Source organism: Enoplosus armatus, chromosome 11 (assembly GCF_043641665.1).
Source record: "Enoplosus armatus isolate fEnoArm2 chromosome 11, fEnoArm2.hap1, whole genome shotgun sequence".
In the NCBI taxonomy this organism is placed as follows: Eukaryota; Metazoa; Chordata; class Actinopteri; order Centrarchiformes; family Enoplosidae; genus Enoplosus; species Enoplosus armatus.
In genome coordinates, this window is record NC_092190.1 from 9713403 (window position 1) to 9734111 (window position 20709).

Here is a 20709-nt window from a genome sequence, read left to right on the forward strand (position 1 = left end):
ATCTTCATAGAAAATTGCCTCTTAAATGAGCACAAACCCGTTGACACTCAGAAAACCTGGAGCTTTTGGGACACCTGAAAACCACACTTTGCTTTGGCGTTTTTGATGACATCTAGCTCTTGTTCCTTGCAGTTTGAATGCACTTATTATAAGTAGATTTGGGAGATTTAGACAAAACTGTCTGCCAACTGTTCATTGTATGTTACTGGGACATTGTGATGAATAGTGGAGGAGGGACTACTTATTACAGTCATGTTTGGGATGGTGTGTGTGTGGGTGTTGGTCAGTAAGAGTGGTGGGTGAAGGGTGGGGTTCGGTTTTATTTTTAACAGTGTTGTTTGCAGTTTTGGGGAGTTTTCCTCTGGTGTACATGGAATAACAAAATAGTGTAAAAAAAAAAATCTGACTTTCTTTCCCTCTCTCAGACACACGTACACAGGGATCCATTAGAGCGAATAATTACAAATAAGGACAATAACAACCGAGCAGTTACTGTAAAGCTCATCTTTCTACTGAAACCTACAATAGATGATCGACTACTTCCGCGCAGGCGCACAATGAGCGACAGTCGGGCTACCAAACTGGTCAAACAGCGGGTGTGAAAATGGTAGGTAACCAAAATAAACACAAACCCAGGCATTGGCTTTGGTGCCATTAAGGCTTATCTTCAAGTCTGTTGTCGTGTTATTAAAAGTACATGTCGTGTCGCGTTTTGGCAAGCCTTCAATGAGAAGTTACTTGTGTTCGCTGCGAATACAGGGAAGGTCAGTTGATATTTTGAGAGCAGCTAGCTAGCTACACGTCCCTTTTTGGCAGTCTGGCAACTTCGGCTGTGAGCAGGTCAGCCGTTGGACCACAAAGACAGACACACACGGGGTCGTTTGAGTTAAATCCCGACATATCCATAACCACACTTGCAGTGTATTCCCGTGATACTATCCCCATCGTTGATATCAGTGATACATTCTGGCTAACTTAGCTAACGTTAGCCAGTATAAGTTACTAGCTGGTGGTATGTGGACAATGCTAACCTAACGTTACCCATCTGGTCGCACAATAATCCGTGCTGTCTGAACAGCAGCCAGGACAGACGTTTGACTTCATGTGGTCGTTATTAACAGAAATCAGTAGCGGTGGGTGAAGTCATTTGCAGCTCGGTGAACTCAGAGTTTTAGTCTCCGGTTTCAGGAAATGCTGCTCCTCAGTGAAGTGCAATTGCTCGGATACTGCTGCTGCTGTGAGGAGATGGCACGGGGATCTTTCGATAGAGCTGCGAGATGTTTTAGGATAATGTCCATTAAGATTATTTTCATTATCAATTAGTCTACTGATTATTTACTCATTTAGTGGTTTGGTCTATAAAATGTAAGAAAACAGTGCCAAACGTACAATAGTTTCACAGAACCCAGAGCGATGTCTTCATATTGATTGTCCAATTAACAGTCCAAAACCCAAATGTAGTCATTTAACTGTCATAAAAGACTCAGGAAATAAGCAAATCCTCACATTTTTGACATTTCTGCAATGACTTGATTATCAAAATTGTTGCAGATTAATTTCAGTCGACCAACAAATTGATAAATCAACTAAGCCTGTCATTGATAAAGTGTTGGGAAACCAGATGCTGTCTTGAATTTGGTTAAAAGTATGACAATAACTTTAAAGCTAGCTGTTTATTTTTGGCCTTTAATGGCTGCATTACAATTTAATGATGCAATATTCTGAACTTACTTGAGTCTCTAGCCAACTGAAATGTACACTGAATGCCTCTTCATGCTTGCATTCATCACTGATTTCTTAAAAATTCCTTATCTATTATTTATATGTATCATATAAAAGTTCACATTTCCTTATTGCAAAATATCTTCACAATATCAGTATATAAAGTATTCAGACAATATTGTGTCATTTGATTTTTTTTTAAAGTATTTCGGGCAGGGTGCTTGTGTTACACTCCAGACTTGTTGCACCTCTAGGTCCCGGTGATGGCATCCCATTTCCCTACTCATATTACATCTATGACTGTAGTTATCTGAGGGGCCCTCCCGGGTACAGCATGTGCTTTTAGAATCCACAACATCCCCCTTCAGAAAAGCCCATGTTGCTCTTGGACAAGACATAATTTTCACCGCAGCGTCACGGCTCGCCATCTATAATGTGTGTTTGTCAGTGTGACAGACTAACCTTTTGAAATATGTGAGTGTTTCGTCTGTTCTGTCCTCTTTACTGTTGCCTGAATGCCTGTAGATGTGTGCGTCTCGCTCTGTGTTTTTGTCTGTGTCTCGCTCTGTGTTTGCGTGTTGTTGTCAGTACTCCCTAGTCTGATCACTCCCGTGTCTGACAGCCCCTGTCCTGTACTCACACAGCATAAGCTGAAGTCTTCGCAGAGGGACAAGGTACGGCAGTTCATGTCCTTCACACAGGCTGGGGAGAAGACAGCTGTGTACTGCCTCACACAGAATGACTGGAAACTAGAAGTTGCTACCGACAACTACTTTCAGAATCCAGATCTCTACTGTAAAGAATCCATGAAAACGTCAGTAGACCGGAAAAAGCTGGAGCAGCTCTACAATCGCTACAAAGGCAAGTAGAATAACTTAGTGTGTGTTTCACGCTGTAACTTAAAATATTTACTAGGATAGAGTTGTTCTAAAAAGGCCTGTATTATTTAAAAATTATGGACACAGTGTAACTGGATGTCTTTCCCTTGATAGATCCCCAGGATGAGAATAAGATTGGTATTGATGGGATCCAGCAGTTTTGTGATGACCTCTCACTGGATCCAGCCAGCATCACTGTGCTGGTCGTTGCGTGGAAGTTTCGTGCGGCCACTCAGTGCGAATTCACCAAGAAGGAGTTTCTGGATGGAATGACAGAGCTGGGGTGAGTGTTGACATCAACAGCGTGGGACATAAACACTGTACCCAAAGTATCTTAGCATGGTGGTTCTCTTAGTGTAGCTCCAGGGAGGGAAGGCCATCTATATATAGACCCACTCAACCGCAGCTTGAGGATTCTGTGTCTTCGTGGAATGACTCAATGGAAGAGCTGCAGTGTTTTGACTTTCAAGATTCATGTGTCAAAGTTAACTTTAGTCAGTGTGTCATCAGCATCAAGACTGTCATGTTACAACTGGTTTGGGTGTCTGTCTGTCTCTTGTCCCAAAGAAAGTTGTTTTGTTCATTTATTGCTTAAATTGACTATTTTTGTAGGTGTGACAGCCCAGAAAAACTGAAGGCCCTTTTGCCAAGATTAGAGCAGGAGCTGAAAGACAGTGGGAAGTTCAAGGACTTCTACCAGTTCACCTTTAACTTTGCCAAAAATCCTGGACAGAAGGGTCTAGGTAAGAGGAGTGACAATAACAACAACAACTTGCTGAATGGTATCACTGAATTACAAACTGTTGGAATTAAATGTTCTGCTCTTTGTCTGTGTGCAGACTTGGAGATGGCTGTAGCCTACTGGAACCTGGTTCTGTCAGGACGATTTAAGTTCCTTGATCTTTGGAATAGATTCCTTTTGGTGAGTCAACAAAGTCAAATTGGGGACACACCTTTCAAATATGCTGGAGCGCAGATACTGACCTTATAAAGCAGATCAGGTATTGGCGATGACCGAGTGAAATCTTGGACCTCCAGAACGCGTGCTGGTCCACTGGTCCATCAGTGATTTACACTATAGCAAAAATGTCAACAGTTATGATAACAAGATGTGTGAAAACTGTGTTTATACCAATATGTTTACCAGTGCTTGTCCATTACAGGAACACCATAAACGATCCATCCCAAAGGACACATGGAACCTATTGTTGGACTTTGGTAACATGATTGCAGATGACATGTCAAACTATGATGAGGAAGGTGAGTTTGGAGTGACTGCATCAGATTGAGCTGTGATCCATTTACTTTCTAGGTAATGCTGTGAATGTGGACTTTGTATTTAAGTCACTGTGACACTGATGATATCTTGGTGTTTCTTTCTCAGGAGCATGGCCAGTCCTTATAGATGATTTTGTGGAATTCGCTCGACCAATTGTAACAGGATCAAAACGTAAAACTCTCTAAATCCAATCCCAACTCTGGAAAGCCAGAACGTTGTTTCTTTTACAGTGACTTCATAGTTTTTTTTAAGACTTGTACAAAAAAAAGAGAAAATTGTTGACTTCAGAGAGAAAACAGAAGCACTTGAAACTGTCAGGAAACCACCTTTCAGGGAGCTGAGTAAAAACTATGAGAACAGCTGGCCTCATTTTTGTCCTCGTGAGACTGAGGCGTCATATGGACATGGCCGGATTCACCTCTGTCTCTCCTGTTGGATTCTCCATACCCTGGACGCCCCTCTGCTCTGCTCCAGGAGGAGCACTACCTGTCAGGCCACAGCCCTGTAAGTGGGGATGGACACAGCACTGAGCGGAAGTTCACCGGCTGTGTGTACTCTAAAGGGACTGGAGAGGATAAAACTGTGTGTTTTAAGATTCTTCCTAGTCAGCTTTGTTTTGTTATATGAAGCTCCGAGTGACTGTGCAAAGTTCCCATGTCTTACTCTAACTTTGGGACATAGTGCTCACTACACCAGCACCAACAGAACTGTTGCAGTTTTTACTGTACATACTGTATCTATTGGGACAGTTTACAAAGAGAGCTATATGAAGAATAATATAAATATGTTCAATTTATAAATGCAAAAGATGATTCTTTTATGTACAGTAAATGCTAAAATCTCTAACGGGATGCCTCAATATCGTGGATGACATGCTGTTGGTTTAATTGTTAGGTGGATCTGTCAAGTCATGGAATTGTGAGCTTCTCATTGAAAGCATGTTAGACACATTTTCACCTCGGGCTGGTTTTACAAATACATTTTCACTAAAGTAAAGGCAGTGCTTTAATTTAGATAATTGATATTGGTTCGTGGTATTCATCGGTCAGGTTAGTCTCAGTTGGGTCTTGAATCCTAAACGTAACGTAGTCGGTCCCACCCACAGTACCACCGTTATGCTTTCAAAAGATATTTTCTTTCTGTTGTTTCTTTTATCAGGTGATCCCTCTGAGGAGTTAACAATGCTAAAGTTACTATTCAGCTGCATTTAAGTAAAAGTTTAAAGTTAAGAAATTACAGACCCTTAGGATTGCATGGCACATATCTGTATGTTATGGCAGTGCAAAGCCCGTAGTTCAGAAGCCAGGACACTAAAGAGGGCATCAGCAGGACGACAAAGTAAGCCTTAAGAATAAATATCTGTTCAATATTTATGTTTCTGTTCAAGCCCATCTGTCCAGTGTTACTGAAGGTAGTGAAAATTAGAATATATTGTTGATACATCATGTAAGTAGCCTAAGTATATTGTTCATTTAAGAAAGATGAATAAAGCATGAGTTTTTCCAGAAAGTTCTTTTGTTGTTGATGAGGAGTTAGATGGTGGACACAGTTTATGTCTCATACAGAACAGTATAGCTGCTTTGACAAGAGTGTGCTTCACAAAGTAGAGTTATGAGAGTGTAACCATACTGATCTGAATGTGTTAAAGCTTAAATATTACACTTTTCAGAATACTCCTCCATGTTGTTGATTGTTAATAATAAACAATATTTAATTTACAGTACTTAGCAATGGTAATTTGGCCAATTTGATAATGGCGCTTTGGAAAACGAGCACAGATCATGAATTAGTTACTGATTGTTCATTATGTTGTTATTATTTCCCCATTTGCGACTTTACAATGTAACACATCAGAGGTACAGTATAGGTATAATATATAATGATGGATGGATGTCTGAAGCATGGATGACTGCTCTATTGATATGATGTCTAGTCATATCAATAGAGCAGTCGTATGGTCATAAAGGTTAAAACTGCAAACCCAGCCAGGAACATTTGTGTGCATGTCTCTCCTTAATTTCATCTCTCACTATGAGGAGAATCATTTTTATAAGGTTTCATAACATGTAATTGTATTATGTTGTGTACTGTTGAGAATGACAGAAGACGAGGGAGAACAGTGTGTTATAGTCCAGGAGCAGGGCTGTAACTACCATCAAAGGACAGGTTCACATTTTTTCTTCCTACAGAAAAATGGTCCGATAGCCCAAGGACTGTGGATTTTGTCTCCCATGACTTGCACTGAAAGCACATTAGGAAGAGATCTTTTAATGGCCAGTGTGAACAGGAGGAACTATTACAACAAGAAAAACCTGCTTCAATGTACACAGACATGAAAAAATGTGAACTAAGGGTATGTTCTCTGTATCGTGTCCGGGAATTTGGGGGATGTAACAATCTACAATTTACAATTACACAAATTATGCTTTATTTCTAAGGTGGATATTGTTTAACTAAATATTTTGAAAATTGGGGAAAAATGACACCTCCATTAACACGTTTTTTGGCCAAGTCATGTCTCTGGCAACCTGATCCAATATTCACCCTCTTTTAGCTGTTTTTGGTTTCGCCAATTCCTGAGGGAAGTATCTGGCTCTTTAGCTGCTAAATGCTCCACTGTGTTCACCAGCTAGTTGTTAGCTTTGTCTGTCTGCTGTTTGGTGCTGAGCAGGTAGCGTACAGAGAGTTTATCAGAGAACCTGCCCTTTGAAAAGGAAGTTGATGAGAGCAGTGAGAGTGAACCAAAACAGTAAGCTGAAAGATGCTAAAAAAAAAAAAGGGGAACAGAGTCAGGTGATCCTTCTCTGTGAGTGACACCTTTCACAGTAGTCATGTGATCCATTGTTGATATAAAACATTTGATTAAAGTCACATTAAATACATTTAAATAAAAATAATGAAAGGGATTTAGTCTTTCTTTATGATAATTACATTCCTGGCAGTGGAGACTGCCAAACACCATTTAGATCATGTAGGGAGATGATGAATAGATGATGTAGATGATGTACAGAAAACAAGTTAAAAGAATTGTTTGATAGTCAGTTAGGAAACCTTTATTTTGATAAAATGGTATACTGACTGCTGTCAATACCACAATTACCATCACTACTGTTGCTACTGTTTCAAGTACTACCACTATTCATTATCATGGACAGTAATATGCAAGGGTACATACAAGCAAACTGTTTCTCTTCCTCTAATTGTTTTGCATGCAAATAAAGCACCTACCTGTGGATGTTACCTGGGTGTTACTTAAACTAGCCCCTCCTCTCGCTGAGTACTGTAAGGTGAGACATTTGAAATTCAGACCGCTTTTGTTATTTACCTCGACAGCAGCCAGTACTTTTCCAAGTAATACGAATGAAATTATAACCTCTGTGAATCGGTTTGTTTATAGCCTCGGTGGACTGCTGTACCTGCAGCACATGACCCACAATGGAACGGGGAATGAAAGGAAATGCTTCTCAACCTCTTACATGTAATAATGACAGTGAAAGGTGAGCTTTGTGTTTGATGTGGTGTTCACTCCGCCTGCATGTTTTGTCTTTCTTTTACTTATGGTTGTTACATCTCCATTCTTGTTGCCAGTTATTCACATCAGCTTCTTTACTCATTGGATTTGCACTTCATGTTTTACTTAACAAACTTTTAAAGCTGCTTTAAGAAGCCAACAATCACGCTCAGTAAGATATTACAGCTAAGAGTTGTTTTGTGCAGAATACATGACATTTTCTGAGGTTATTTTTGAGCTTGAATTTTGCTCCTTGCTCCTAATCCCACTTGAAAGTAATTTAAAACTGAACTAATCATCCAGCTGGGGCATTTGATCTCCCCGCTACAGAAACCCTACCCAGTGGAGGTTGTTGTAGTGTCTGTCATCAGGGAATAGGAGATAGAAAGAAGGGTGGGGAGGAGAGTGACCCAGCTGTCAGTCCGGTCTCCACAGTTGTGCTTTGTGCATTCTCATTCATTTGTACATGGTGCTGGACTGTGTGGATTTGCCCCCCGGCAGGATTGACCCTTATGGCTTTGAGAGACACCACGATTTTGAATCCTACAAGGAGATGATGAACGAGTATGTAGCCGTCCTCAACAGACGGTCGATGAGATGGTCAAAGCTCCTTCAAGAGAAACCACATGTGGAGAAGAACGTGACAGGTACAAGTAAAAAGCATTCAAACACTGTTCTGCTGCCTTCTGGTGCTCTCTCGGTTATGTAATGTACTTGTAAAATCTGTTTTGGAAGTGAAAAGGTATGTGCGTAAAGGTGTGCCTAATGAGCACCGCGCCAGGATTTGGATGGCAGCTAGTGGCGCACAGGAACGACTGGAGAGCAACCGGGGTTATTACCAGTCTCTGCTGGCCATGGAGCACGACACCAAGCTGAAGGAAACCATTCGTACAGGTGCGACAACAGGCCTTTTTCACAGAAGACATACGCAGGTCCATGTCATGGTGCAATTCTTGTCATGTTTTTTTGGCAGACATGCATCGGACCTTTCCTGACAACGTCCTCTTCCAGAGCAGAGCAGAACCGAGCCTGCAGAAGGCACTGTACAATGTGCTGCTGGCCTACGGTCACCACAATGAGGCAGTGGGGTACTGTCAGGTGAAGAAAACACTTTAACAGATATGAGTTGACTGTCCTCTCACTTCATCATAATGTCTGTTTACCTAAAGAACAGGACTGTCTAGTTCCTTCATTTACATACATGGGTAGGATTTTCCCCAAATGGAGCTGTCATAACTTTCACTAACCCGTTAGCTTCCTGTACAGCTAATTTTAATCTTGATATACACTGAAGTCACACAGAACACAGAACTCTTTGAACCAGTAAAGGCAGAGGAAGTCAATGTGTTTACTAATTGTAAAAGTTACCTGTTCTGCCCAGACAAGTAGGTCGCCACAACTAATTGGACAATATATTGGTGACAAAATCACGTCCTTAATTTAGCGTTTATAAATGTGTTGTTGCTGTGGATGTGTAGCCAGTGAGTTCATACACAGTTAGATTATTCCTGTCTATGTTCATTCCAGGGCATGAACTTCATTGCAGGCTACCTCATCATCATCACCAAAGATGAAGAGAAGTCCTTCTGGCTCATGGATGCATTGATGGGCAGGATGCTTCCAGGTAGAGTTTTTTATTTTAATGCTCACACACACAATGAAGGTCCATGTACACCCCCACAGGTGTTTTCAATGACTCTGATCAGAGGTCTGCTCAAAGGTGAGAGTTGTTCAGCCCTCAGAGCTGCAACAAGGGGAAAGTGAGGGAGGTGTCAATCAAGCTCACTGTACACACTCGCAAAGTCCTGAGAAGTCCTGAGGTCTAATCAAACAACGTAATTGGAAACACCTGTCGGTGAACCAAGGTGGTGCAGGGCCTTCAATCAATCAAACTCTATTTGTATAGCACATTTCATGCAATGTGTTTTACATCAAGTGAATGTGAACCAATTAAAAATAGAGGAAAAGTTCAAATAAAGCATTAAAACAAAGACATGGATCTTAAAAAGCTTAAATGTGCTAAAAATTGATCATATAGTCAGTTAATGTCGCAGTTGTCAGTTAAAGCTGAGAAGCAAGAAAGTCTGTGGGCTCACAGGGGCATAATTTGGTGAGCTGTGGAATATTTAAAGCATAACAAGTTTTAAAGATCTCTGTCTTAAAATTAATTGAATTCAGTGTAAAGACTTTAGAGCAGATGAGCTCTTTGCTCCAGTTAAAGTTATGGCAGCAGCATACTGAACGAGTACAGACTTTTTAGGCTAGTATAAACTTTTGGGCAGATCTGAGACGGTAATTAAGCCTACCTGCAACAAAGGTCTGCATATTTTCCTGTTAATAAGGGGACAAGAGAAATTAATTCTGGACTAACAGAACAATCTAATACATTTGATCTTAGCAATAGAAACAAAACCAGTTCACAATTGTGCTTGAAAGACTGACCAACAAGTAACACTACTGCACTCAGACAGACAAATGCAAACTCATATACTTTGGGTATATTGTAGACTACTACAGTCCGGCCATGTTGGGCCTGAAGACTGACCAGGAGGTTCTTGGGGAGCTGGTGAAGACTAAAGCTCCTGCAATAGGACAGCTCATGGCCCAGTATCCTGGCATATGGACTCTGGTGGTGTCCCGCTGGTTCATCTGCCTCTACATTGACATACTGCCAATTGAGGTGAGGAACGGGGTTTAATTCTACAGACAAATGAGGATTCATGTCGATCATTTTACCGACATCTTTCTTGTTTCTTCTACTTGCAGACAGTTCTGCGGATCTGGGATTGTCTTTTCTATGAGGGCTCTAAAGTCCTTTTCCGTGTTGCTCTGACTCTCATCATTCACCACCAGCCGGAGATCCTGAGAGCTCGCTCTTTGATGGATGTGTGCGAGTGCTTCAAACAAATCACCTGTGGAGCGTTCACTCTGGACTGCCACACCTTCATGCAGGTGCGACGAGAAACAACAGTCAGAGAAACAAATGAGGAAACACTGGCTGTTGTTACATGGGTCAATGTTTTTCCTATATAATGTAATCAATCCGATTAACTATTCCCCAGATTCATTATCCGCTGATCAACTTGTTAATTAACGGACTAATTGCTTCAGCTCTAAAGTGCTTTTCATTATTATTGGTTCACCACTGATCAAAATACACTGCTAATTCAGTTGATAGGTCTTTAATTCAGGAGGCCTGAATGGGGATATCGGCCCTTGGCACAAAATTCAAAGAAGGGGTGCACATTTGTAAAATGTGTTACAACAAACATTTACAGCCCTGGTTCTTGGTAATAATTTACTGATAAGAAAAGGTGGCGTCATGACAGAGATTTAAACCCTGGAATGTAGATTCTTTTAGCCATTAGCCAGATCCAGTTTGTTATGGACGTGGTGTTTACATGACGCTTCTGTCAGAAATTACAGGCTCCATATAAACACAGTGTGTATGTACCTTTTAAAGATATGACTAAAAATATAATTCTCTCTCTTTACAGAAAATCTTTACAGAACCTGGGAGTCTGTCTATGGCAACTATTGATAAACTGAGAGAGAAATGCAGACAACAAATACTGGAGGAAGAATCTGGACCTCCGTAAGGTTTTTGATCCACCGTTCCCCCCATTTGACTGGATTTCTACAACTAACTGCTTTCATTCAGCATAAGAAAGTAACACTGTACTATCAGGAACAATGAACTATTACCAAATGTACATACTGGTGGCTTTTTGGCTGCTTCTGCTATATTGCTTTATTACACTCTAATCCAGTAAACTGGATGTGCTTTAAGCTTGTCTTTATCTTAGGGTCCCATGTTCTGTAGCATATTTCTGCTGCTGTACTTAAAGATCATCACCCCTGATGCTTTGTAAAAAGTATTTAATCTGTCATGTTTTTTAATACTTGCACTACAGTTGTATTACTTTGCTGGAGTAGAGGGAGTGATACAATGTGTTTTGTTAAAGTGTCTAATGGTAAACGGGGAAATAATACCCTTTGCACTGGAACACTGTTCTATACCGTCCATTTCCCTTCAAGAAATAAAGTCAGATGTTTATAATTTGCTGTGGTCACTGCTGTCCTAATTTACAGAACCTTGTGTGTCACTTTTTATTGTTATCAGAAACCTAATATTTGGCCTAATCTGTTACCTGATTTAGCTGACCTCAAAAAGGCTTCTGCCACACAAAAGGCAAAAAGAAGTGGTCATTTCAGTGTTACATGATAGTCTTAAACAACGGTTCATTCAGGGGATCCAAACCTGTGGCTGTATATTAAGTTTAGTAATCGCAGAAGAACTGTGAAAATAACGTCTCAATCACAAAAAACACAAGCAGTTCAGACAAAAGGCCTATTAAGCTCTGTTGTCCCAGTTTCAAATAGATAATAATTTAGTATAATTGAGAAGTTGAGGCAGGTATTTGCATTCCTTTGCCGACTAAAAACCTAGAACCACCTCAAATCTGCAGGAGGCCTGAATGGGGGGACCGGACCTGGGCACAAAATTCAAAGAAGGGGGGCACATTTGTAAAATGAGTAAAAATGTGTTAAGACAAACATTTACAGCCCTGGTTCTTGGTAATAATTTATCAATAAATAGCTGCTATTAGTAACTCCAAACAGCCTACAGTCATGGACAGATGATGAGACAACAGACCCCTCGACACAGACATGTAGAAGCCCCCCCACCCCTCTGACACACTGCAGGAGCAAGACATCCAGACTGAAAGAAAGTAAAACCTACAGGACTGCCTCGTTTGTGGTCATGTTGGATGCCTTTGTACTCATTTTATGTCTAGTTGTGATCGTTTTCCATCTCTTTAGACATCTTGTGTCTCTTTTTAGTCATCTTAGTCATCACCTTCCGACTCTGAAATGGGGGATTGCCCACCACTCTCGCCCGGCCCTGCAAATCTGGAACATGAAGTCACGCAATATACCTTTTCCTGGTTTTATTCAGATGGTCTAGGGAACATGCTTCTTGTAACCGGCCCCAGATGCCTGAGGACTGCTGTAACAGTCAAACACCATGTTTGTCAAACGCCTTTGGACAACTTTCCCCCACCCGGCATTTACAGAGGGACCAACAGTTTGAAAAGAAAAACATTTATGAGCTGGGTACTGCACTTTGTTACGTGAGCAGTTTCTGTGCCCAGATGTGATCAAACTTAGTTCAGTCCTGCTGGCTTTCATTTCAGCCATCTAATTAGAGATTAATTTACACCTTGAGGACCGAAAACCACTGTAAGTAAATCCAAACCTCCAAACTAAAACTGTGCTTTAACCATTCAATTCATTCTGAATCTTTACACAATGAGGATGCATTTCCAGCATTCAATACCACAATTATTCTGTACCGATACTTCTAAAAAAGGAGTCCCAACAAAAAAAAAAAAAGCAGGAACAGGTTTGACGGCTGAAGAACTGCATGAAGGCAAAACAAAAAGTCAAACAGCCTCGTCCATTCACTTTTATTGACCTCTCCTTTACAAAACAAATTCAAACAAATCCATTAAAACCTTATTAAATCATTACATGGATATTTAGGGGAAAGGGGATGGGGAAAAAAAACAAACGTAAAAAACAAACATCTCAACTTTCTCTGACTACATCAAACAATGCATATTTATGGTAGTAACAGCACACGAAGGCTACGTGAGACAATGAGAAACTGTCCCAGACATGGCAGCACACAGTGTCAGTGAGCGAGTGAGTACCTCTATGGTATTGGCTTTATTTCAATCCCATCTATGTTACAGCTGGGAAGGCACTGATAAACAGTGACCAGAGCATTTTGGCCACTTGTAATCGTTACATGGGGCTGTTTCTCAGGACTTTAGTGCAACTTCTTTCCCCTCAGCAAACACAATCCCAAGTGGGCCCATATTCATGGAAAAAAAAACAATAAACAAACAAAACCTCCCAGTGGACTATAAGACTTCATGTCCTGAGCTTTTTCATTCACCTAAGCCAACGGTATTGTTTTTTAAGATTGTGTGTGTACACTGTAACAGCAGAATCCAAAAGAGTGGCTACTATCACTTAAAGGAAAAGTTTTGACATTTTGGGAAATTCAAAATCTTTGCCAAGAGTCTGATGAGGATCAAAACCACAGCATGCTAAATATGAAGCTACAGCCAGGAGACGGTTAGCTTAACTTAACATAAAGACTAGAAGCTAGCCTGACTGTCCAAACAATCCGACTACCAGCGCCTCTGAAGCTCACTAATAAACACGTTACATCTCGTTTATTTAATCCGTACAAAAACCAAAGTGTAAAATTGACAAAAGACGTGTTAATCAGCGAGTTCTAGAAGTTCTGGCAGGCTGATTTTATCTTTGTACAAAGCCAGGCTAGTTATTTCCCCTTGTTTCCAGTCTTTGCGCTAAGCTTAGCTAACCGCCTGCTGGCTATGTCCTATTTAGCAAATATGAGTGGTATCGATCTTCTCAACTAACTAAAAAGAAAGCAAATTAACCTATTTCCCAAAATGTTGAATTTATATTCCTTTAAAAAGAAGTAAAAAAAAAAAACGAATAAATACCTCGGCCCAAACACAATTATCTTACAAAGATGACACCTGCATCTATACTCTCCATACAAAAAAGTGTTGATTACCTTTAAGAGGAAAAGAAGGACGCATCAATAATCCCAGTGGACAACATAAATTCCTAACTATCTCAACTACCTTTCATGATAAGGTTACTGTGTTATTAGTGTGTTCCCTAAAATCTGCATACTTGTAGATGTAGAGTTGCAATAAAAAAAAACATCAGATATTTACTCTCTGAAGTGGATTAAGTTAAACAGCCAGAAATATTCCCTTTATAATAACAAACCTCATCTAGGGCAAGACCACTAAAAATAGTCACCCCAAAGCAGATAAACAACAAGAACAGCTACAGTCGCAATTCCCTCAAATTTTACAATCCCTCAAAAATCCTTTCACAGAAATCATAAATAGTACAATACAGTTTGAGGACTCTCGTGGACCCTCTGATCATCTGAACATCCTGCCCCTGCTTTACGTGGTACCAGTAAAGACTTTTTCCTCATTTCATTACAATCTCCAAACAAAGCCCCCTTTTTTGTATGAGAGTGGGTCAGGTCTGAAAGAGCATATCAACCTCCACAAAGTGATAATGACAAGTGTTACTGATGAGGGCAAAGAACAGCACACACACGGGGGGGACAGGGTGTGTTAAGTCTCCTAAAACAGTGGTTAATCTCATGGGTGGGGAAAGCGCGCTCTGGCCTCTGGGAACATGAGAGTGATAAGTGACCTCAGATGGTCTGGTAGCCAGCGTGGCTCCTCTTCCTGCCAATGAGGTAGGCCAAGAGCACAACGAGGACGAGACCTGCTAAGGCTACTCCGACTATGATGGGGATCAACATGTCATCTTCGTCCAACTGGCACTCCTCAGCTGAGAGAGTAAAAAAACATAAAAAACAAAAACTAATTACAGCAAGAAAGCAGCCGATTTATTTTCATCACACTCCTCAAGACCGAAGCGTTTACCTGCTCCAAACTGATCTCCGGTGAGACCGAAGGGCTGCACCTGCACCTGGAAGGTGTTGATGGACAAATCCTCGGCCACACTCAGAGTTTGCGCCTCACGGCACATATATGAGAACCCCAGGGTGCCCCGCAGGTAGTCCAGACTGCGGTTCTGGGCTGAGAAGGGCTCTGTAACAGAGGAGAGAACAGGGAAAGAGGTGTCCAGTAAGACAAAAGGAACAGAGACAAGAGGGAAAAACAGATTCAAATGAAGATTTCACCTGGGTTTTTCTTGTATAGAATATTTAAAGGCGGTTGCTTTGTCTCAAAGTTTTACTTTGACAAAATGAGCTTAACTCAAGGTCCAGTTAATAACTTTTTCCAGAACTTTCAATTGCATCTTCACTCGTGGACGGTTTACTCAGTTGACATATTTTTTATTTCATTCATTCATTCATTTCTGTAAATGTGCCAGTGTTAGCCAGCTGGCTCATTTTCGGCAAGATGTTTTGAAACAAATAAGGTGATGCCTGAAATGTACATACAGAAGACAACAAGACGCCATAAAGACCACAATAGCAACAAAACAAGTAATTCTCAAGTCAGTAATTCTGTTTGCAGTAATGGTCATCTAGTAAAGATAATTCTGTGTGAACATGAACCTTCTGTTACATCTCTCTACTGTCTGTATACAAAGCCACTAAAATGCCCCAAAAAATACTATTCAGTTACATTTTCAATGTGGAGAAAGAAACACACAGGATGTGAGACCACACCATTGTAAAACATCATATTTATGGCCAAGGCTGTAGTCCAGTTCAGCACCAAAATGCTTAAATATTATTAGGTTATATGTATGAACATTGTATATCCACCCGTCTTGTATAAATTATAAAAGGATAAACATGAGTCACCTCTACACATGCAGCTGTAACTCGTGTTGGGCCTCTGAGCACTTTCCTACTTGTTTTTCTAAGACTTTGTCCATGACAGACAAATGATGCAACTAAATATTTCATAATGGCAGGATTTATTGCAGCGCTGCTGTGTTAGATTGCATCATGTCACACAGGTGTTCCTCCATTTTTCCGGTATTTCAGAGTAGATATTAAGCACAACGCTATAGAAAAACAGCTGCTCAGGTGTAACATATGAGGCTTTGTAATATTTACTATTTGACTACCTCATCAGCAGCCCCTTTACTGTATAAATTTAAATATTTTAACACCAAATCAGTGTAACAAACACATCTGTTCAAGACCTGGTGCATGTTAAGACTTATTTTCCTGTTACTTCAGTACGTTACACTTGATGTGCCAACTTTTCCCTCATTTTGAGCCAACAAAAACCCTGATTACACTACAAAGAGTGATGGGAATCACAGGATTGGTTGGACAAATGCTTATTAATCTGAAACACTAGCATGAATACTGGGAGGTGAAGTGCACTCACCTTTCATGTCTGGCCAGGCTGCTGACAGAGACACTTCACTCAGGTGGTACTTATTGGACGTAGTATTCTGGAGAAAAACAGACAAAAAGACCACCAAGTCAGTATCACTGCAGTAAAGCAAGTTTACCTCAAGCACTAGCTGCCATCTAGTGGCTGTTTCAGGAAGTACACGGTGAAGATTAAAAGCAAGAAGGTAAATGGCACAACTATGCACATAGTTATATTCAAAGGGAAGATACAGTAACTCACCAGGGTGAAGACAAAGGTGAGGTTGGTCTTCTCTGCATCTGATGAGAGGCGCAGGGAGGCGCTGTCTGAGTCACATGATCCAGAGATCTTACTCACATTGGGCTGAAGGTTCACAACATCCTGCACCGTCTGTAAATGAACGATGGGACATTGATTTATTTCAAAACTGTTAATGTGTCGATATCTTTTAACTCTTTGGCAAACAGCTTTCAGGTGACTGTTGAGTGTTTGTATCTAAGCACCTTATTCAGGGAGACAGAGTTGAAGGTGATGTTGAACTGGAGACCCATGGATGCCAGTAAACAGACAGTACCATTGCTGCTGGTGACCCGGTAGTTTCCTCTCTCAGGTCTGCCCAGGTCTTTGTGCGGTGCAGCGGTGGTTTGGGCCGTTGTGGGTGGGGCAACAGTAGCGAGACCCTGGTGCAGGACGGCAGCTGCAAGAGGTATTCAGTTATGAGTCTAGTATTGCAGAGGTGCAAGGTGTTTCTGCAGGGTTCACTGGGTTAACTTTAATACTTTTAAAGACCTTTTTAATATCAAATAGAATGCAATTTAATACCTGATTCATAAGCATACCATTTCTCCCTAATCACCATTTTTATTTCATTTTCATCACAGTCTTAAACTGTCAATCAAGACAAACAGGGCAGAAATACTCATGTTACCGGCTGTTGTATCTGTATGAATGAGCCACCAAATGGCTCTGGGACTCCATTAATTTCACCTTCTGCACTCATTTCATGTTCATTTCCTCACACTTCTTTATCAGCCAGACATTGTGTCACCTCCTAAGCCTGGTCCAGTTAAAGGCTCAATGCTTCAGGTTGTTCCTACGGCATCTTGGCATGAAAGGTAATCATGCTGTGTCTCAAAAGAGGGTTTTATGATTGATAAACTCATTGTGTACAGGTGTATTTTGCACTCTTGATCTAGTTATGTTGTGATCGGACTATCCAATCAGTGGTAACACAAATACTCAGATCCTTAACTTGGCAATGACAATTTAAAAATACTTACTGCTTCCTTTAATCAGTTTGAACTGGTGTCTATGAACACCTGCAATGTTTCGCAAAACCATTTGTATCCTACTCTTAACACTATATTCTATAAAATGGAGTAGGACAAAGTTACTGACAAGAAAAAATTGAGACCTAAAGATAAGACCCAGCCCGCTTTCCTCACGACAAAATCTGTCTTAATTCATAAGAAAATGAGTTTGTTTACTTTCTATCTTTAAGATTTCCTGTCAATATCAAACGAGATATGAGTCACGGGTAAGAGAAGAAAAATCGAAACAGTGAACCTCTGTGCGAGAGGCAAAAGCTTTTATCAGTGCGTGCAACACTATTCGGGGCGCGGCTCTGCCTCTAATATAGAATACTTGGGTGCCAGGTTATTAGCAGCACATTTATTTTTATTAGCAGATGGTTATATTAGTAACAGCTGCCAGATAAATGTAGTGGAGTAAGAAGCACAGGTCTGCAACTAACAATAACTTCCATTATAGACCAATGTGCTGATTATGTTTGCTTGGTTGATAAAATGTGAAATATTTCTTAAGAGCCCCATTTGACATGCTTCCTTTAAATTGCTTGTCTTGTTAAACAAACAGCTGAAAGCCCAAAAATATTTACTTTACTATTTTAAAAAGGGGCTAGAAAACTATTCACACCTGAGAAGCTGGAACTGGTGATTTTCGACATTTTTGCAAAAACAAAGACTTTTAATCAAAATTGTTGCAGATTATTTTACTGTGAACCAACTAACCAATTAAACAACGCCTCCAGGTCACAAACACTAAGAATGGACTTTTCAGGTAAGTAGGAGACATCTTGTGTCCAGAAGTTAAACTTTTGAAATGAACAATATTTGCATATCCATAGCTTCTCCTCACATGGCTTCATTTAAATAACTGTTTCAGTGCCAAAAAAAAGGTACAATTATCCAATTTTTTTTTTTAAAAACCCAAACACGTAAAACAGATTTGAGAATCAAAACTTTGCCTTTATTTGGGACCCCTCAGATTTATCATGTGACCCTTCGAAAGGGCCCCCGACCCCTAGGTTGAGACAATACTGACTAACTGTAAATGAGGAGACTGAGTATATATATATATATAATTTTAATATTTAACAAGGTAATTGAACTTTTGTATGTAAAAAAAACAACATATAAAACAAATTTTGTTTATACGCCTTAAAACATATTCTTAATACTCAGATTAAGTACAATTACCTCAGAACTGTATTCAAGTACATCACTTGAGTTGTGTGCACTTATTACTTTTCCCCACTATTAATAGCACAACCCCATTTTGATTTAGGATTATCAAAGAAACCGACTCAGATATCCTATACTCTTATTTCTGCATTGCTTCCCCTGCTCTCTTCCACTTAGTTTCTGCTTGGACAAAGGTCAGGTGACGGTGGAGTAAAGTGGCTTTGAGATTTACCTGATACCTTTGATCCATGACTGATTGAACAGCCGCTCGCTGCACTGAGAACGACGCTAATTTGCGCCACAGCCGCGTAGAGAGACGTGAACTCAGCATTATTACAGTCCAACTATCCAAACACCACAGAAACCCGCATTACCCAACATGTGTGGGCCTGACAAATTAATCCCTACAACAACCTACATTTTCTTGCAGTCATTGCAGTTCACAGTTCACACATATGCGTACACGTTATCTTTCTAATAGCCTGACGTTAGTTCAGGGCAGGGTATCTGCGACCTTCGCGTTACTGTTTTGTTCGTCAGGTAAACGTAGTTAGTGTTAAATAAACCGAACCAATACTCACCTAAAATCAACTGTAACGTTACTCCCAAGCACCATGACTGGACACCGCCGATCTGCGTCATGTTTCTCTGGTTTCTCTCCGGCAGCTTTGGCGCTAGTCAGGGCGAAATCACAGCGAGACAACAACAGAGAGGACGCGGCTACTTGGTTAGCTAGGTCAGGGGATGTTGTGCTAGCTAGGCTAACATTAGCGTAACAACAACAGCAGGAGAAAATAAAAGTCAAGCGCACTGATTTGTTCAGCTGATTAAGCGCTGTTCTTGGTGAGAAAAACCTCTAACGTCTCTGGCTACACGGTTAAACTTTTTAATGTTCGCATAAGCGAGCTGGGAGGTTTAATTTTGTTCGCCTTTCACACTTTGTCACCGCCACCACTGTAAAGACTGACGCCAGGGTCATGTGACAGAGGCTTTAAGAAACACCCAGAAAGTCACGTGGTGAACAGCAGCAGAAAGTCACGTGGTGAACAGCAGCAGAAAGTCACGTGGTGAACAGCGGCCAGACAACCTGCTTATTTAATTAGAGTTCTGACCCCTCAGATTTATCTATTGATAAATAGATAATGAGTACTTTTACATTTGATACTGTAAGTACATTTAGCTTCTATGCAAAGATGTATTCAAAAGTTCAGCCAAAGCTAGTATAGGGCTTCAGCAGTCTGAGTTAGTCAAATCAAGTGGGTCTCCCCAGGGACACAGTTATTTTTTTGGGGGGGGGGGCTAGAAAAACCAGGCATGGGGCCTCTCTTGTGCCTTGAGAGCAGGATTATACTCCAAAACTGTGTGGGCAGGTCGATGCATAAAATGAACATATTTTGAGCTGCCCACAGTGGATGTGGACAGATTAATTCTCATCCTTTCCCTAGGCTAATGGTTTTGGATGATACCTGGACCAGACAGTGGTGGAAAGTCACTAAGTCACGTTTACTCAAGTACTGTATTTAGGTACAATTTTGAGGTACTTGAGTATGTCCGTTTTAAGCCACTTCACACATTAACCCCGCAGCAAATATTCTACTTTTTAATCCACAGCTAGGCAGTATTTTATAGTTACTTGGCAGATTAAGATTTTACAAAAACATGGGATAATTTGTACGTTATGGAAAGGTATATAAGATAAAATAGTAAAATGTAAATTGAAATATCAAAACATTGTTGATAGCCACTTGATTTGGCTAACAGGGTCCAGAAGTTTGGATCTGGGCGTCTAAATAAGGGTCCCTGAGGTCAGAAGTCCCTGAACATTTTACACATCAGTGTCAAAATGAAGTCTCCTCTCCATGCAACTTAACCTGGCCTCCTTTTATCTGCCTGCTGG

At 40.6% G+C, this 20709-nt stretch overlaps 3 protein-coding genes across 4 annotated transcripts; 2 read left to right on the forward strand and 1 right to left on the reverse strand.

The window, feature by feature from the left end:
- The first annotated feature begins 2237 nt into the window (after window positions 1–2237).
- LOC139292269 (DCN1-like protein 1) lies at window positions 2238–5488 on the forward strand. The gene is made up of 6 exons (XM_070914539.1): window positions 2238–2583; window positions 2715–2883; window positions 3213–3343; window positions 3440–3522; window positions 3764–3860; window positions 3985–5488. The coding sequence occupies exons 1-6, from the start codon at window positions 2238–2240 to the stop codon at window positions 4062–4064; spliced, it is 906 nt and encodes a 301-aa protein (XP_070770640.1). The 3' UTR covers window positions 4065–5488.
- Window positions 5489–7280: 1792 nt separating this feature from the next.
- On the forward strand, window positions 7281–11435 carry LOC139292588 (growth hormone-regulated TBC protein 1-A-like). 2 transcript variants are annotated; one of them, XM_070914950.1, is made up of 8 exons: window positions 7281–7376; window positions 7892–8043; window positions 8126–8284; window positions 8364–8488; window positions 8918–9014; window positions 9898–10070; window positions 10157–10342; window positions 10888–11435. In XM_070914950.1, the coding sequence occupies exons 1-8, from the start codon at window positions 7315–7317 to the stop codon at window positions 10987–10989; spliced, it is 1056 nt and encodes a 351-aa protein (XP_070771051.1). In that variant the 5' UTR covers window positions 7281–7314; the 3' UTR covers window positions 10990–11435. The 2 variants fall into 2 exon arrangements, with proteins under 2 accessions (XP_070771051.1, XP_070771050.1); XM_070914949.1 differs by having other exon boundaries at window positions 7892–8037.
- A 1410-nt stretch (window positions 11436–12845) lies between these two features.
- On the reverse strand, window positions 12846–19736 carry lamp1b (lysosomal associated membrane protein 1b). The gene is made up of 6 exons (XM_070914781.1): window positions 19394–19736; window positions 16833–17026; window positions 16591–16719; window positions 16342–16408; window positions 14911–15078; window positions 12846–14815 (listed from the first exon to the last, which is right to left on the reverse strand). The coding sequence occupies exons 1-6, from the start codon at window positions 19452–19454 to the stop codon at window positions 14676–14678; spliced, it is 759 nt and encodes a 252-aa protein (XP_070770882.1). The 5' UTR covers window positions 19455–19736; the 3' UTR covers window positions 12846–14675.
- Between the last annotated feature and the right edge of the window lie 973 nt (window positions 19737–20709).

Excerpts from the sequence above, each read along its gene's own strand:
- LOC139292588 (XM_070914950.1), top strand. The coding sequence starts at position 7,315 with ATGGAACGGGGAATGAAAGGAAATGCTTCTCAACCTCTTACATGTAAT. Across the intron at positions 8,285-8,363 it reads GAAGGAAACCATTCGTACAG|ACATGCATCGGACCTTTCCT; the intron begins GTGCGACAACAG and ends TTTTTTTGGCAG. Across the intron at positions 10,071-10,156 it reads TTGACATACTGCCAATTGAG|ACAGTTCTGCGGATCTGGGA; the intron begins GTGAGGAACGGG and ends TTCTACTTGCAG.
- lamp1b (XM_070914781.1), bottom strand. The coding sequence starts at position 19,454 with ATGACGCAGATCGGCGGTGTCCAGTCATGGTGCTTGGGAGTAACGTTA. Across the intron at positions 17,027-19,393 it reads AACGTTACAGTTGATTTTAG|CTGCCGTCCTGCACCAGGGT; the intron begins GTGAGTATTGGT and ends TACCTCTTGCAG. Across the intron at positions 16,720-16,832 it reads ACTCTGTCTCCCTGAATAAG|ACGGTGCAGGATGTTGTGAA; the intron begins GTGCTTAGATAC and ends GTTCATTTACAG.
- LOC139292269 (XM_070914539.1), top strand. The coding sequence starts at position 2,238 with ATGCCTGTAGATGTGTGCGTCTCGCTCTGTGTTTTTGTCTGTGTCTCG. Across the intron at positions 2,884-3,212 it reads GATGGAATGACAGAGCTGGG|GTGTGACAGCCCAGAAAAAC; the intron begins GTGAGTGTTGAC and ends CTATTTTTGTAG. Across the intron at positions 3,344-3,439 it reads TCCTGGACAGAAGGGTCTAG|ACTTGGAGATGGCTGTAGCC; the intron begins GTAAGAGGAGTG and ends GTCTGTGTGCAG.